Source organism: Terrapene carolina, unplaced genomic scaffold (assembly GCF_002925995.2).
Source record: "Terrapene carolina triunguis isolate 2854851 unplaced genomic scaffold, T_m_triunguis-2.0 Scaffold558, whole genome shotgun sequence".
Lineage (NCBI taxonomy): Eukaryota > Metazoa > Chordata > Testudines > Emydidae > Terrapene > Terrapene triunguis.
In genome coordinates, this window is record NW_020664909.1 from 13,227,066 (window position 1) to 13,241,980 (window position 14,915).

General features: G+C 43.1%; 1 protein-coding gene across 2 annotated transcripts; it reads left to right on the forward strand.

Moving 5' to 3' along the window:
- Positions 1-1,655: 1,655 nt before the first annotated feature.
- CREG1 (cellular repressor of E1A stimulated genes 1) lies at positions 1,656-14,517 on the forward strand. 2 transcript variants are annotated; one of them, XM_026659042.1, is made up of 4 exons: positions 1,656-1,941; positions 7,043-7,162; positions 10,053-10,237; positions 11,332-14,517. In XM_026659042.1, coding segments are annotated over exons 1-4 (579 nt in total). In that variant the 5' UTR covers positions 1,656-1,668; the 3' UTR covers positions 11,333-14,517. The 2 variants fall into 2 exon arrangements, with proteins under 2 accessions (XP_026514827.1, XP_024061354.1); XM_024205586.2 differs by lacking the exon at positions 11,332-14,517 and having other exon boundaries at positions 10,053-10,238.
- Positions 14,518-14,915: the final 398 nt, after the last annotated feature.

A 14,915-nucleotide genomic window follows, 5' to 3' on the forward strand; every position in this document is an offset into this window, starting at 1 on the left:
CGCCCGAGCCGCGGGAGCTCCAGGCCCTTTGAATCCCCACCCGAGCCCGGCTACCGGAGCTAGCCCCGGGCCCTTTAATTTGCCCCTGAGCCCCGGGGGCTCCCAGCCACCTCTGCAGCTGGGAGCCCCAGGGTGATTTAAAGGCCCTGGGGCTCCCAGCCACAGCCGGTGCCCCAGGGCCTTTAAATCTCGAGAGGCCCCGCCTCTTCCGGTTGAGGCCATGCTAATCTATTAGATGCCTCATCAATCTATTAGAATTCTTTGAGGGGGTCAATAAACTTGTGGACAAGGGTGATCCAGTGTATCGAGTATACCTGGACTTTCAGAAAGCTTTTGACAAGGTCCCTCACCAAAGGCTTTTAAGCAAAGTAGGCAGTCATGGGATAAGAAGAAAGGCCCTCTCACTGATCACTAACTGGTTAAAAGATAGGAAACAAAGAGGAGGAATAAATGGTCAGTTTTCACAGTGGAGAGAGGTAAATAGCGAAGTCTCCCAAAGATCTGTACTGGAACAAGTGCTGTTCAACATATTCATAAATGATCTAAAAAGGGGGTAAACAGTGAGATGACAAAGTTTGCAGCTGATACAAAAGTATTCAAGGTGGCAGTCAGCTTTGGCTATAATTATGAGTTACAAAGGGCTCTCACTAAACTCAGTTACTGGGCAACAAAATAGCATATTACATTTAATGTTGATAAATGCAAGGTAACGCACATTGGAAAACATAATCCCCATGATCCGTAGAGAATGATGGGATCCATCATCTAAGTTAGCTGTTACCACCCAAGAAGGAGAGCTTGCGGTCACTGTGGATCGCTCTCTGAAAGCGCTGCTCAGTGCGCAGCAGCCATCCAAAAAGCTAACAGCGGGCTAGGAACCATTAGGAAAGGAACAGACAATAAAACAGAACCGAGCATAATGCCGCTATACAAATCCATGGTAACCAGGCGCCTGCGCAGCCCTACCCCCTGCTGTGACGCCAGCCTGGGCCAGCCCTGGCAATAGCCATGCAAAAAAATTCTAGGGGGGGGCAGGGCGCTTGGGACAAATCCGGGGCACTTCCAACGGAGACCCGGCACCAAACGCCCCCTGTAGCCCGGGTGCTGCAAGGAGAGGGAAGAGCGAACCGCAGCAGCTCGCGCGCGCCGCCGCCTGGGGAGTCAGCGGCCTCGTCGCCGCACAGCTGCCCCCCTTCTCCCACGTGACCAGTTTGTTTATGTTTTACCTAACCAGTAGCTAGGTTTGTGAGTGCCACTCACTCCGCTTTAATCCCGCCTCCGCCCGCCCAGTGCGAGTTGTTATTGGAAGAGATTCCGAAGGGGGCTTTATTCATTGGCTGACATTTGAGTGACTCTTTCCGCCGCACAGAGCTGGTGCGAGAATCGGTGATGTTTACAACCGACTGACTTCATGCCCATTAGCCCCGCCCTCTGGCAGAGCTCATTGGCGGACATGAGAGGGCGGCGTGCGCCCATTGGCTGAAAGCAGAATGACCACGCCCCACTGAAGTGGGTATTCCATACCGTTGTGCCTCCAACGGGCCTTCATTGGTGGAGACGGCCGGGTGGTGGGTGCCCATTGGCTGAGAATGGTGTGGCCCCACCCCTTCAGGAGGAAGCCGCTTGGCCCCCAGCTGCAAAGCAGGGTTAGTTACGATCTTAGTTACGATGTGGCTGCTGCTCCTGCCCTGGGCGCTGCTGGCGCTGCTGGCCGGCGGGGGGGCCGGGATCCCGCCGCACGACGACGCGCCGCGCGTGGCCCGCTACGTGGTTCACCAGTGCGACTGGGGGGCGCTGGCCACGCTGTCCGCGCGCGAGCCGCTGCGGGGCCGCCCCTTCGCCAACGTCTTCTCGCTGAGCGACGGGCCGCCCGGCCCCCGCGGCAGCGGCGTCCCCTACCTCTACCTCACCGCGCTGGAGGTGTCCGTGCAGGACCTGCAGGTGAGCGCGGGGCCGGGGGCATCGGGCCCTGCTCGCTGGGACCCGCTGCCCCGGCTGGCGGAGGAGGGTGGCACCGGGCCCGCAGGGATGGGGCTGGGCGCAACGGGCGATCGCTGACCCCAATCCGTGCAGTGGGGTTCGCGTCCGTGTTACTGGACCATCCCCCCGCGTCGGGACCATCTGCCCCCCCCCCCCACACCCCTCCGCGGCGGGGCCATCTGCCCTCTCCGCGCGCCCCGGTGCCCCAGTGAGTCAAGTGGTGTGTGTCTTCAGTGCCACGCAGGGGGGATACAGCTTGATCTAGCAGCAGAGGGGACTGGGTTCCCTATTTCAGGCTACCTTTGAGCATGTCCTTCCTCCCCCATTTGTGAGTGTTGCTATACACCTGCTGTGATTTCCTGTGTACCCATGGCACACATGCCACTTGTGATACGCATGAGAGCTTTGCTCACACTGAACGGGTCTCAAGCATGCCAAGATTGCCAATTCCCTTTGAACTGTAAAGGAAGTGTATATTGAGATCTGTCTTCATTTGGATGTTACTAGCACACATCCTTGCCCAACAAGTTCCATAATTAGTGATAATAAGCAAGTTAATAATCATCTTATGGTATGTGGAAATGGCAAGATGCATCACTCCTTTATTGCAATGATCCTTTGCTTAGCATCCTTGCAAAAGTTGCAAATATTAATGTGTGAAAATTTGAAATAAAAGTAGGGATATTGGCATATGAATTAGCTCAGATATTTGAAAAAACAGTCTAACTTCCTAACCTACTTGCTGCTAATATATTTGTAGTGTGTGATATTTTGTTCAGGAGTTGGAACATTCTTTTCTCTGTGACTGCTATGACTTGAGTGCTGATTAAAATAGCCGTTATGGAATACAACATCTGGAAACATCAGAAGTATAATAAAGTGAAGACAGTGAAGCTGCTAAATGTACAGAAGAGGACTGGTGACTAAAAATATGATAGCGCTTGACCAGCAAAGCATTCTGCCCCGGTGGTTCTGTAGATCCCTTTAATGTATCAGTGTGGAATGTTACAAGCAGCCAGAAAAGTAATCTCTAGGCAACTCTCCTCAAACATGTCATGGTCATCTATGACAAAAATACACCAATAGATGAAACTGCTGAAGCTGTAAGAGGGGGTACTGAATAAAGAAGCAGAGGACTCCAAAAAGGGAAGGGTAGGCACCAAATGAGCCACAAAGGACTTGGGAGCTGAAAAATTGTCAGGGTGTGTCTATACGTCAGGAAACAAAAATAAAAAAACGAGGCAGCTAGTCTGAGCCCGGATTGACTGACGTGGGCTCACGGGGCTTGCACTGTGAGGCTAAAAATATCAATGTGGATATTCCCGCTTGGTCTGGAGCAGTGGTGAGCAGCCAGTGGGCAGCATGCGGCCCATCAGGGTAAGCTGATTGTGGGCCGCGAGACATTTTGCTGACGTTGACCGTCCCCCAGCACGGCCCCCCGCAGCTCCCAGTGGCTGCGGTTCGCCGTTCCTAGCCAGTGGGAGCTGCGGGAAGCGGCGGGCGGAATGATGGGCCACATGAGGGCCGCAGGTTGCCCACCACTGGTCTGGAGCCTGGGCTCTGAGATCCTCTCACTGGGTTTGAGAGCCCAAATGGGAACATATACAATGCTATTTTTAGCCCTGTTACATGAGTCCAAGTGAGTTGACGTGACTCAGAGTCTTTTGCAGTGTAGATGTACCTGAAGAGCTTAAGAGATGCTCAGACCAAATACTTACTAAATTCATTTATAGTTGAAACAAAAGGCATATGAGAGGAGACAGAGAGTCAGAGTAGCAACCACTGAAAGTCCCTAATCCGCTCCTGCCAAACTTCTTTTCTTGGTTTGGTGAAGAATGAACTAACTAGGCTGATTTAGCGCGCTTAAGGCGATAGCAGCAGTTGGTTGTATGTACAATGCAGTAGAGGAGGGGACAGGAGAGGCTTTGTGCACTAGTCACTGCTACTACTTCTGTAAATAATTTTAAAAGTAATAGAAGTGTGTCATGATTCCCACTGGGAGCATGAGATCCAAGAATGAGGAACCAATAGTGATGGTATAATAAAGAAATTATTAAACTATGTAATACCCAGGATGGTGCTACTTATTTTTACATGTCTGCACACACTCAAGTCCCTGCTGAAGAGTGCAGTCTAAAAAACACAGATTTGGAGGAGAATCCAATACGTGCTTTCCCCTCTCTTCCCATCTGTTTTCCTTGTAAAGAAAACTAAAACATGGGCAAAACAAGCATGAAGTTTTGTTTTAGCCTTTACCTATATAACTAATGCCAATTTGCCTCTTGAATTAGCTGTCTGTAGTCCTCACCTGGTATGCTGAATGCTTCGTAGTTACCATTTTTCCCTTTTAATTTCTATTTGTAATATTTCATTTGTGAAACTGTCTGTTTTAAGAAATATGGAGATTTGATCAAACACTGCATGTTATGACCCCTGCCTAACTGTTTTGACACTGTTATAGATTTTACTGGTTCAGTAGGCTCTTTCCAATCAGAAAGCTCCCCCCACAGATGCTGTATTCTCCTATCTGTATTCTGCTGTTGCAGCACAGAGGTCAACTGTTTGGTTCACCATCACATAGAGACCTGTGTCAGCAGATAACACCAAATAACTATGACTCAGCTTTTTTGGAGTTGAGTAACTTGAGTATCTGCACTGTCATAGTCTCGTGATGGCGGTAGTTCCATAAATGCAGTGGGAACTTGTATAGTGCTTAGGTCACTTAATTTTTTTTTGCTGAAATAAGCTATTCTAATGGAATTTCCCAGATGCACATTGAACTCTTAGTTGTGTTTGGGGGGAGGTGTGAAATATAATGTCAAATGATATTAAATCTAGTGTTTTGAACGAAGACTTCAGGTTCTGAAATCAAAGAAATGCACAAGAAAGTTGGAAACTTAAGCAGACCTACAAAAAGTTTGTGCAGATATCCTTCCTTCTCTAGCTAAAAGCTCTACAGATCTTTGCAATTACAAAACTAAATTCATTTGGGGCCTAATTTATATATGAAGCTTGTCCTCAGGAGATAAAAGCCTTAATAATTTCTTCTTTATCAGTTAGAGGACCAGAACTTACTTAAATTTTGCCCTTCTTTGAAGTCCATTACTGCTAACCTGGTAAACTGAAACCAAGCTGAGAGGAATGAGGCTTATCTTCTATTATTGGTTAAGCAGACTTGTAAACAAACATGAGTCCTCCGCAATTGGATCTGTACTGATGGACTCTTGCCCCTGTGTGGAACCCCATTGACCAGTAGGGCTTTGGATGGGCGTAAGGGGCTGCGCATGTGATTTGACTACAACATTGGGGGGAGGGTGTTATAGTCTTATAAATATTGAAAATGAAGAAGTTCATGTGAATGTTCACTCCATGATGGGAATGCAGTTCTTTGAAGTATTCCTCTTCTGCCCCCCCTTTTGAGGGATAACATTGGTTGAATTTTGTTTCCGGACATACACTTAGAGCCTGACTACACTAGGGGGTCTTTGCACTGATATAGATGCACTGCTCCATTTTTAAAGCAGGGCTTGCATTAATGCAATGTATCTTGGTTTCAGATGCAACATACCTATACCAGGAATTTGCATCCACGTAGCTAATGTGGTCCGGACCCGTAACCTGTATCTTAAGTGCACACTGACTTTTACCGCCTCCACATCTAGCTTTGGAAGAAAAACTGATTTTCCTGATCTGGGTTCTTACTACAAAAGCTTCTATGTAAATTCCTTGATGTTTTCAACAAATTAATTAATTTTTTGTAAAATTTAAAAAATCTCCATGCATGTGTTGACAAGCACGAAGTGTGACAAGTTCTAGTTAAGGCATTCTCATCATGTCAGCTTTTGGGCCTTTCTAATTTATTCTTGGACAGACACCTGTCATTCTTATTTTTAGGCCAAAAGTGATATATATTTTTAAACTAGATAGTAAGTCTTCCAGATATGTTTGTGCTACCATAATGGAGTTGAGTGCTTTTTATTTTAAACAGTTGAAGTTGCTTTCAAGTAGATTTTTACACTCCTGACTTAAACTGGATTTTTAAAACTAGCTTCAAACGTTGATGGAGTTGAGGATATATAGATTATACATTAAATTAAAGTGTTAATGAGGCCCATTTTTTGAGGCCTCCAATTGTACGTTAGACAAATTTTGCTGTTTGAACCTTCTAAACTGTGGTCTTCCAGACCTATTCAGAGGCCATCTATCTAGGGTTTCAAATAAAGTAGTTTTAGAAGAATAATATAACTAGAATAAGAAGGTGGTGACAAATGGTAACTTTCTTCTCACTAAGCATTTTGGGTACTACCTGGAACTTAATTTGAAAATACCTTTTGTGACAATCATTCAGGGATGGGTATTTACCAGAGGTGTTTTTACCAGATAAAATCAAGATTTTTACAACCCCAGGAAAAACTAGTTAGTCCCAGTTTAAGGCATTTAAAAAAACCAAAAAACTGTTTCAAACGCACACCACATTACATGTAGTTTTAGTTACATATTCAGATTGTGGTTACATAAGACAATAGACTTGTATATTAATTTATGATTGTACAAATAAAAAGTAAAGCTGCAGGGGGTGTAATATTAACATATGTAACTATAATACTGAACATTGGAATGTCTATATACATATTGGTTTGGTATTTTCTCAAAGAAATTATATATATCATGACTCGTGTCATGTCATGTCAGTTTTCAATATTGCATAAACAAAAGTTGAAAACATTAGATGATACAAAAAAACACCAATAATGCAGCGTTATAGGCTTGACGCATGCAGAGTTGTAGACTACAGTCCAGCATTCTGTAGCAGAAGACCAGCTTTGATGTAGTGGATAGACCGAGCCTATTCCTCAGTTTTGAATGGATGTTTGAAAAGATGCATTCTGAACTTGCTGGACACTGATGCAATTATTTTAAACCAGGTTTAGGCTGGTATTCACCAGTACCTGGCATTTCCTGGGATATTAACAACCCTGCAATCAGTTTTTTTTAACAAATTTAGTTATGTAATGTATAGTTTTGGGACAGCTTTGCCAATTACTTACTGCTTGTATTTCAGGTGGATGCAAATGCCTCCCTTACAGTGTCCTTGGCACAGACTCCTTACTGCAAGAAGAAAGGCTATGATCCCCAGAATCCCCTGTGTGCCCACATTATCTTCTCTGGGACTGTGGATAAGGTAAACAACTGAAAGTCTGCACTGAACAGGACAGTATTATGTACAAAGCAATACTCCCTAGTGAACAGAGAATAGAAATTTAAGAACTTCTGTACAGAAGTGTAACATTACATACTTGACAGAAAAGATTCAAACTAATCTAATGATTCAGGCTAAGCTCTTTGACGATGTAGCAAACTAGCTCATAGTTTGCATTGGTAGATTAATTCACAACTTCTGAACAATACTTAAAGTATCATTGAGAGTCTCTAGAGATAATTCTATAGAGCTGTTCTTGGCAGAGCTACTACAGTGAGGGAAGTCTCTAATTTCTGTGGTTCTTTTTTTTTTAAGAACTAACAAATCTAAGCCAATCTTCTGTCAGTGCAAAATAACTTGATACTATTTTAAGTGCTCAGTCCAGTTTTAAGTGACCCAAGTGATTAGGCTTCTACCACTTTGCTTGGTTAACAGCTAGTATGAGGCATAAAATTGTAGGAGTTTAAAGATGGAAAAATTATTGCATCATCTGTTGATCTTCCTGCCGGTGCAGTACAGTATTGTTTCCTACCATTTACTAGTGCTTTTTTCAGTCTAAGTTAGTTTTAGCAACCTTCTGTGGGAAACTAGACTCTCTCTGTCATTCAGCCTAAAATTTTCCCTTTAGCATCATCTCATTACTGATAATTATTCCCTCTTAGCAATACCCTAAATAATTCCTTACTTGGTGTTTATGCCCTTCAGATACGTGTACATTATATTTTCCCAATCCCTTAATTCACTGTTCCCACATTTAGCCCTCAATCTTACTTTGTAAATCTGTTCTTCAGTCCCGCATCATTTTTATTACTCATTTGAGCTCCCTCCAGTTTAATATTTTTTTGATAATTAAGTGCCCAGAAGATACAACTGCACCAGGAACATTGCATCAGCCATGTAGAAAGGGTCTACTACAGTAGTGGGCAACCTGCGGCCCGTCCCTGTGGCCTGTGCTGCTTCCCGCAGCTCCTGTTGGCCCGGAACGGCGAACCGCGGCCACTGGGACCTGCGGGTGGCCGTGTCTGCGGACAGTCAATGTAAACAAACTGTCTTGCGGCCCACCAGCGGATTGCCCTGACGGGTGGCCCATGGGGCACAGGTTGCCCACCACTGGCCAATACATCCCTGCTGTATGATATGGTACTGCTGCATGTACAACTGAAAACCACACTGGTCTCTTTTGCTGCTTGCTGCTCACTATTACCCATAAATGTCTGTATATCAATGTTAGGCTGGGTAGCAAAATATCTCATAAACTTTGCTATCTGCAGTTCCATCCTTGTTTTTCCTAGTTCAGTTTCTTTTCAGCTTAGGTACTTACTCTTCAATTACTTAGTCTTACTTTCCCTTTTTCTTTTTTATCTAGTCAGGCTATGCCCTCTTTAGCCTTTGAGGATACAAGAATAAGGGAGATGGCCCCCCAAAATATGCATGATAAACATGTATTTAATACACAGTAAATTATTGAACCACTGCAGAACTATTTACAAAAGACACTACTATCAGGCTGCAGTTTGCATAAATGAATAGCTACTGTTGCTGGTTGCTCTCTCTTAAGCCAGGGATTTGACATCTTTTGCCAGAGTCTCTGAGCTTTAAAGGAACTAATATAACTTTCTAATTTTTGCTGAAACTTACTTGTTTATCCAAATAATGAAGCTACCATCCCTGCTCCCTACCCCGTGTCTCCTAAAAGTTGTTTCTGTATCAATATTAAGTTATCCACTTGAGAAGTAGAATTAAACCAAGTACTGCATCATTGAGACAGTCACCTTTTTCAGCTCTTGTAGAATGTGCTCTATAGAGGTGTCATTTCTAAAGCACACTAATGTGTTGTACATTAATTGCTCCATGTAAACATTGCTGGTGCGCTTTAATGTAGTGCACACGAACAGGGTCTACCTGGACTAATTAATGTGCAGTACGTTAGTGTGCTTTAGAAACCGCACCTGTGTAAAGCTCAGTATCCCACCATGTAGACAAGCCTTCGGTTACCATCACCTAGTCTCATTACAGTGTCTCAAAGATTTATCTATGATTTTCCCAAACAGGGTAGTTTCAGTCTGGGGCCCATCTTTGTACCCAAGCAAAATTATTATCGCTTCTTAAAGATATTACCTTACTATTCTTTGTCTGAAACTAGCTTTTCTCTTATGGGGGAAAGAACTTAATCTGTAGCTGAAGTAGTACTTTATTGTGGCCAGAAGAGCAATGGGAATATCAAATATTCTTAATTTCCAAAGAGATCAAACTAGTAAGTAAACAAGTGTCAGTGATATCCAGTAAACATACTCAAGAACGCTCCTCTTCTTCAGGTGAAAGAAACAGAGTATCCTACAGGGAAACTTGCAAAGCTGCTATATGGCACTCTATTATTTTTTACTCACTATTACCAAATGATTGGTCTCTTCAACAGATATAGTCTTTGGCATTAGTTGATATTTTAAAGAAATAATATTGAATAAATGCAAACTTTCATGGGATTTATCTTTCTCCTCACTTTAAATTGTCATACAGCATCACTCAGGGTGCAGTGCTTTTCTATGGATATTATTTCTCTCATTGGATAATATTTAATTATAAGAGTTACTGCTTGTTAATTTCCAGGGGTGATATTTAGAATGGTGGATATACCCATGCTACAGAGGAACTCCTGTTGGTAGATGTATCTAGCTTTCTGGGGCAAACCTTAATCTGGTGAACCCTCCCTGTCTCTGGGTGGATGTGGGGATACTATAATTTGGGGGGGAAACTTATTTTTTTATCATGTTAGTAGAATATTCTTATTGGCAGTTGATTTAAAATGCCTCTAAATTTGTTTTTTACCAATGAAGTTTACATCTTTTGTAATATGTTGCTGGTTACTTGTTAGGTGAATGATACAGAAGCTGTCTTTGCAAAGCTAGCATTATTCAGTCGACACCCTGAGATGGCAAGCTGGCCTCGAGATCATAACTGGTTCTTTGCCAAATTCAACATCACCAATATCTGGGTCCTGGACTACTTTGGTGGACTGAAAACTGTGACTCCACAAGAATATTACAATGTCACACCTTAGTAAGTCCCTAAGTTTGTCATATACATGTCTGTCTCATACTTGGAAACTGCAAACTTAGTCTTAGAACAGCCCCATCAGAGACAGCAGATATGAGCTGTCTTGGGTTGTGGGTTTTTTTTGTTTTTTCCCCCAAGTGATTTATTAGGTAGATGTTGGTCCCTAGTGTAAAGAAATTGCTATAATATGAATATTCCTGTTGATTGATCCCTGAGAGACAAAGCTTTCCCTTTAATAGTTTCCTTCCTTTCACCCTTCTGTGTGCACTTCTTGGTATGTGAGCAGGAATTCTACCCACTTGTAATCTTAGCCGGTGGTGTATCTACTAAAAGTTGTGAAATACAAACGTTTGGGACACTTTCCTTTTTAAGAAGGATCATTATGGACAGTTGTAATTGTACCTGTAACTTAAACATAATTTCCAGGGGGAAGCCTCCTTTGGAAGGAGCACTGAGAGACAGTGCTGTCTCTTTATTAAGTGCAGAATGGAAAGAAATCTTGTTTGGTGTAATGGTTAAGAATTGTGAGAACACTCAAATGTACTTATGCTAGGGTGTGATTCTTATTGTTTGATAGATCATTATACCAGTTGCTGGATTATTCTGAGGCAGAATCCTCAAGAGTCATACACAATGCCTAAACTCTCTTATCACAATACTGGGGTGTCTACAAGTCCTGCTACAGACCCTTTGTTCTATGGGACAGAAGGCTGGAGAATCTTGCCTGTATGCTCGGGGTTCTACTGATCGCCATATTTGGGGTCGGGAAGGAATTTTCCTCCAGGGTAGATTGGCAGAGGCCCTGGAGGTTTTTTGCCTTCCTCCGCAGCATAGGGCAGGGGTCGCAAGCTGGAGGATTCTCTGCGGCTTGAAGTCTTTAAATCACGATCTGGAGACTTCAACAGCTGAGATAAGGGAAATTGGGTGGGTCAGCTTTTGTGGCCTGCATCATGCAGGAGGTCAGACTAGATGACCATAATGGTCCCTTCTGACCTTAAAGTCTATGAGTCTAAGTTTTCTTGATATAACTTTTTTTACCTGAAAGCATACCGATACATTCAACCTTAATAACTTTTCTTATTTTTACCCTCTTGTAGGTAGAGGAAAATCCTGGATATTATCGACATACAAACTAACTTCCCGGCCTTTCGCCATGCTTTCTGTTTCAAGGGAGTGTATCTTCTCATTCGCTCCTAGAGCTGAGTTAATACGGCAAAAAAAATCACAAATGCACTCAATTTTTAATGAGCTTGCATTGTGTATACTCCCACATGTTTGTATTTACATCTCTCAAACATTTGTGTGGTTGAGCCTATACTAGCAAGAATGATCACACAAGTGAATTTCCAAATCTCATGTGAGTATTCCTGTTGAGGAAAATGTGTTAATCAGGGCATAGCCATGGGTGGGCCACACCCAGGCCTACCCAAATCTGAGCCTGTGTGAATCTCCTCCCTCCCCTGTTCTAGGGAATGGAGAAGGAAATGGAAAGCCTCTGTTCTTTCCTCCTCTCCCTAGCTTTTCTGGATTGGCTAGTAATGGCCTCCCCCAACAGGGAGGGAGGGGGGCTACTAGTAGGGGGAACACAGCTGCCCTGCAGGGTCATGTAAAGATACCTCATAGACCCCAGGGATTGGGGAGGATGGAGTGCTGTGCACCCAGTGGTGGCAGGGATCAGAGCCAGGTGGCATCAGCTACAGAACAGAGAAACAGGCGGCTGCTTCTGCAGTGTGGAGCCCCGCCAAGCTCTCTCATCACTGCCCATCTACCATAAATTGGGGCCCAGTCAAATTTCTATTTCTAGCTGTGCTACTGATGTTAATCACAACTAATCAGCACAGTTTAAATCATATGTCTGAGCACAAACAGTTTTACAAATATCAATCTGTATGGTTTTAAACAATTATGTCTAATAAATAAGGCTAAGCTTTGGTCATGGGTATTTATAGCAAAAGTCATGGACAAGTCAGGGCCCTGAATTTTTGTTTATTGCCTCTGACCTGTTCCTGACTTTTACTAAAAATACGCCTGAGTAATTCTTAGCTGCTCCTAGGGTGCTGCTGCTCTGGGGGGACTCAGGGGCCAAAGGCTGGCCCCTGCTCCAGCGGCGGGAGCTGACTGCCTCTGGCCACCCGTTGCTCTGAGTCCCCCGGGGGCTGCTCTCCGATGGCCTTTGGGGCCATCCCCAGGGCCGCTGCTCAGCCGGCCCTGCGGTCAGCCGCACTGGCCGCTGCAGCTGTGGGGGTCATGGAATCCGTGACCCCCGTGACAGACTCACAGCCTTACTAATAAGTAACTCAAGTTATGATTTGTTGTGGATTGTCTGCATGCAGAAAAGGGCTAAGTTTATCTACAACTACTTGAGTATTAGCTCAGCTCTACACATTTCTGTGCCTTAATTAAATCATTTCTGTTTGTGGGCTCTCTAGAAAGAGAGAACTTCTTAAAATATCAGTTATGTTCTGGGTCATAGTCTTTGGGGCAGATTAAACTGTAACCAGCTACATTCTGCAGTGTGGTCCAGGTGTCGTCTTTGCTGACGACATCTAGAATATGGAATGGACTATTTGCATCAAGATGGAGAGTGAATTTTTGGAATCTGAAGGCTCCAGGAACCTCGATTGCACATTATTGATGAGTACAGCTGCAGTCTGAAACACTTCCTGTTTAGGTACTTGTATAGCTCTCATCATTGTAATACAGTGATACTCAGACCTCAGTGGTTCAGGAACCAAATTAGCAATCAACATTACCCAAAAGAGCCATAGTAGTGTGAATTCCTTGTTTCATTTACTATTTTGTATAATTATTCTCATTCTCATGGCAAAATGATTGACCAGATAGTCTACAATTGGTTAATAACATAGTAAAAGCATCCTGATTGGTTAATAACTTAGATTTGAAATCACAGTGTTTTAATATCATGTGCTGCAAAGAGCCACAGGAGACGCATTAAAGAACCACTCCTGGCTCCCAAGCCTCAGTCTGAGTATCACTGCTGTAGTGTCTCTCTTATGAAACCAAATGTATCCCTCAGGCTCCTGACAAGTTGCTGACATAGCCTTAAGTTGGGCAAAGCTTAATTCTTTAGAAATAAGATGCTATAAATAGTGAAAATGTCTGATACTTACATGTCAGTTACTAATTCTTCTGCTACTGAAAACTTCACCATATGAATGTTAAATCCAGTCTTCATTCTGGAATTCCTCTTCTCACTCACTCATCACTTACATAGCATTTGGCTTGTGAATTTAGTGTCTGCACTGTGAAAAGGGGGTCCATTAGTTACTAGTAGCGTCCAACTTTTGAATCCATGAAGAAAAGTCTTTTGCTTTATAAATCTAATCAGTTGATAGCTGAACAACTTTATTTTCTCCCAACAATAGAACTGGTTTTTGGGGCACTTTTTTTTAAGCATATAAGGAACTTTTCAGTGAGTAACCCAAAAGTGGGGGGGGGGGGTATGAAATGTAATATAGCTGTTTCATCCTTTGAAGTGGTCTTAGTTCACATTAGCTAATGAAAACACTTATGAAAAACTCAGTTCCTTGCTCTTTAAAAGTGTCCCTCCATCAAGCGGGATTGAGTTACAGAATTAAACCTCTGTTTGTGTCCTATCTGATCTCCCAAGTGCTAAATTCACAAGAAGTGTCAGAAAGGACCACATCAGCAGATTAATTTAAATTGAACTCATAATAAGGAAGTATTGTCTGGTGGCTAGAGCAAAGGACTTGAGAATCAGGATGCCTTAGTGAGTCAGTAGCAGGCACAGAAATAGAACAGTGTCCATGGTTAAATTGTGTAACCTCCTCTTCTCTATAGTGTGGCTGTATTACTATTTACTGTATAAAGTGTTGGAAGATTTGTGAATCACTTTGATTATCTCTGATAAATTATCAGTCTGCTGTAGGTAAACTACTCCCTTCCCTTCTTTGTAAAGGGAAAAATCTAGCAAAGTTACTACATTTTGAAACACTTTTGCTAAACTAATTGGGAACTGAGGAAGCTTGCAATTTGGAAATGAGTTGTGTTGGATAGATAATGCTGAATCTAGATGCAGAATGAGCAAATAATTTTATATTAAATATATATTTTAAAAAATTGGAGAGCTCTCAAGTGACTCTAAATTGTCAGAAGGACTCGTTGCATCCATTCTAATGGAAGTCCTTGGATGCTCTTCTTGTGCTTCAGGAGAGTGACTTATGACTCAATATATTTTATTCTGTGTGAACAACCTCTGGTGCTGGGCATTCGTAACAATTAAAATCTATTTTTATGGTAAATGGTGTTTGGTTTAGTTATTTCACAGGATTTACTAATTTTTTTCCACTTTCCCCCCTGTTCTTGCCATGTAGCTGTTGCTCCTGGATGTATCTTATTTGCCAGAAGGAATGGGGGAGCTGCTCTGTCAAAGCTTGACTTGCCCTAATCTATCTGACTTTATGCCTCCATCTTCCTTATTCCTTCCCTACATTAATGCTGTCACTTTTTGGCGGTCTAGAGAGCAATCTGATCTGATCTGGGGGTGGGGAGAAGGTTTCATTCATATAAACCAAGACCTAGAGGAGATGTATTATACTGGGGAAGGGAAGGACTCTTTGGGTCAACACTAGATCTAATAGGCAACAAGTCTGATTTTGACTATTCCTCTTTCCATATTTTACCACATCTAGAACTATAT

Bases quoted from the DNA above. Each gene is read 5' to 3' on its own strand.
- CREG1 (XM_026659042.1), top strand. From the start codon at position 1,669: ATGTGGCTGCTGCTCCTGCCCTGGGCGCTGCTGGCGCTGCTGGCCGGC. The intron at 1,942-7,042 runs GTGAGCGCGGGG...CTTGTATTTCAG, and splicing joins TGTCCGTGCAGGACCTGCAG to GTGGATGCAAATGCCTCCCT. The intron at 7,163-10,052 runs GTAAACAACTGA...GTTACTTGTTAG, and splicing joins TCTCTGGGACTGTGGATAAG to GTGAATGATACAGAAGCTGT.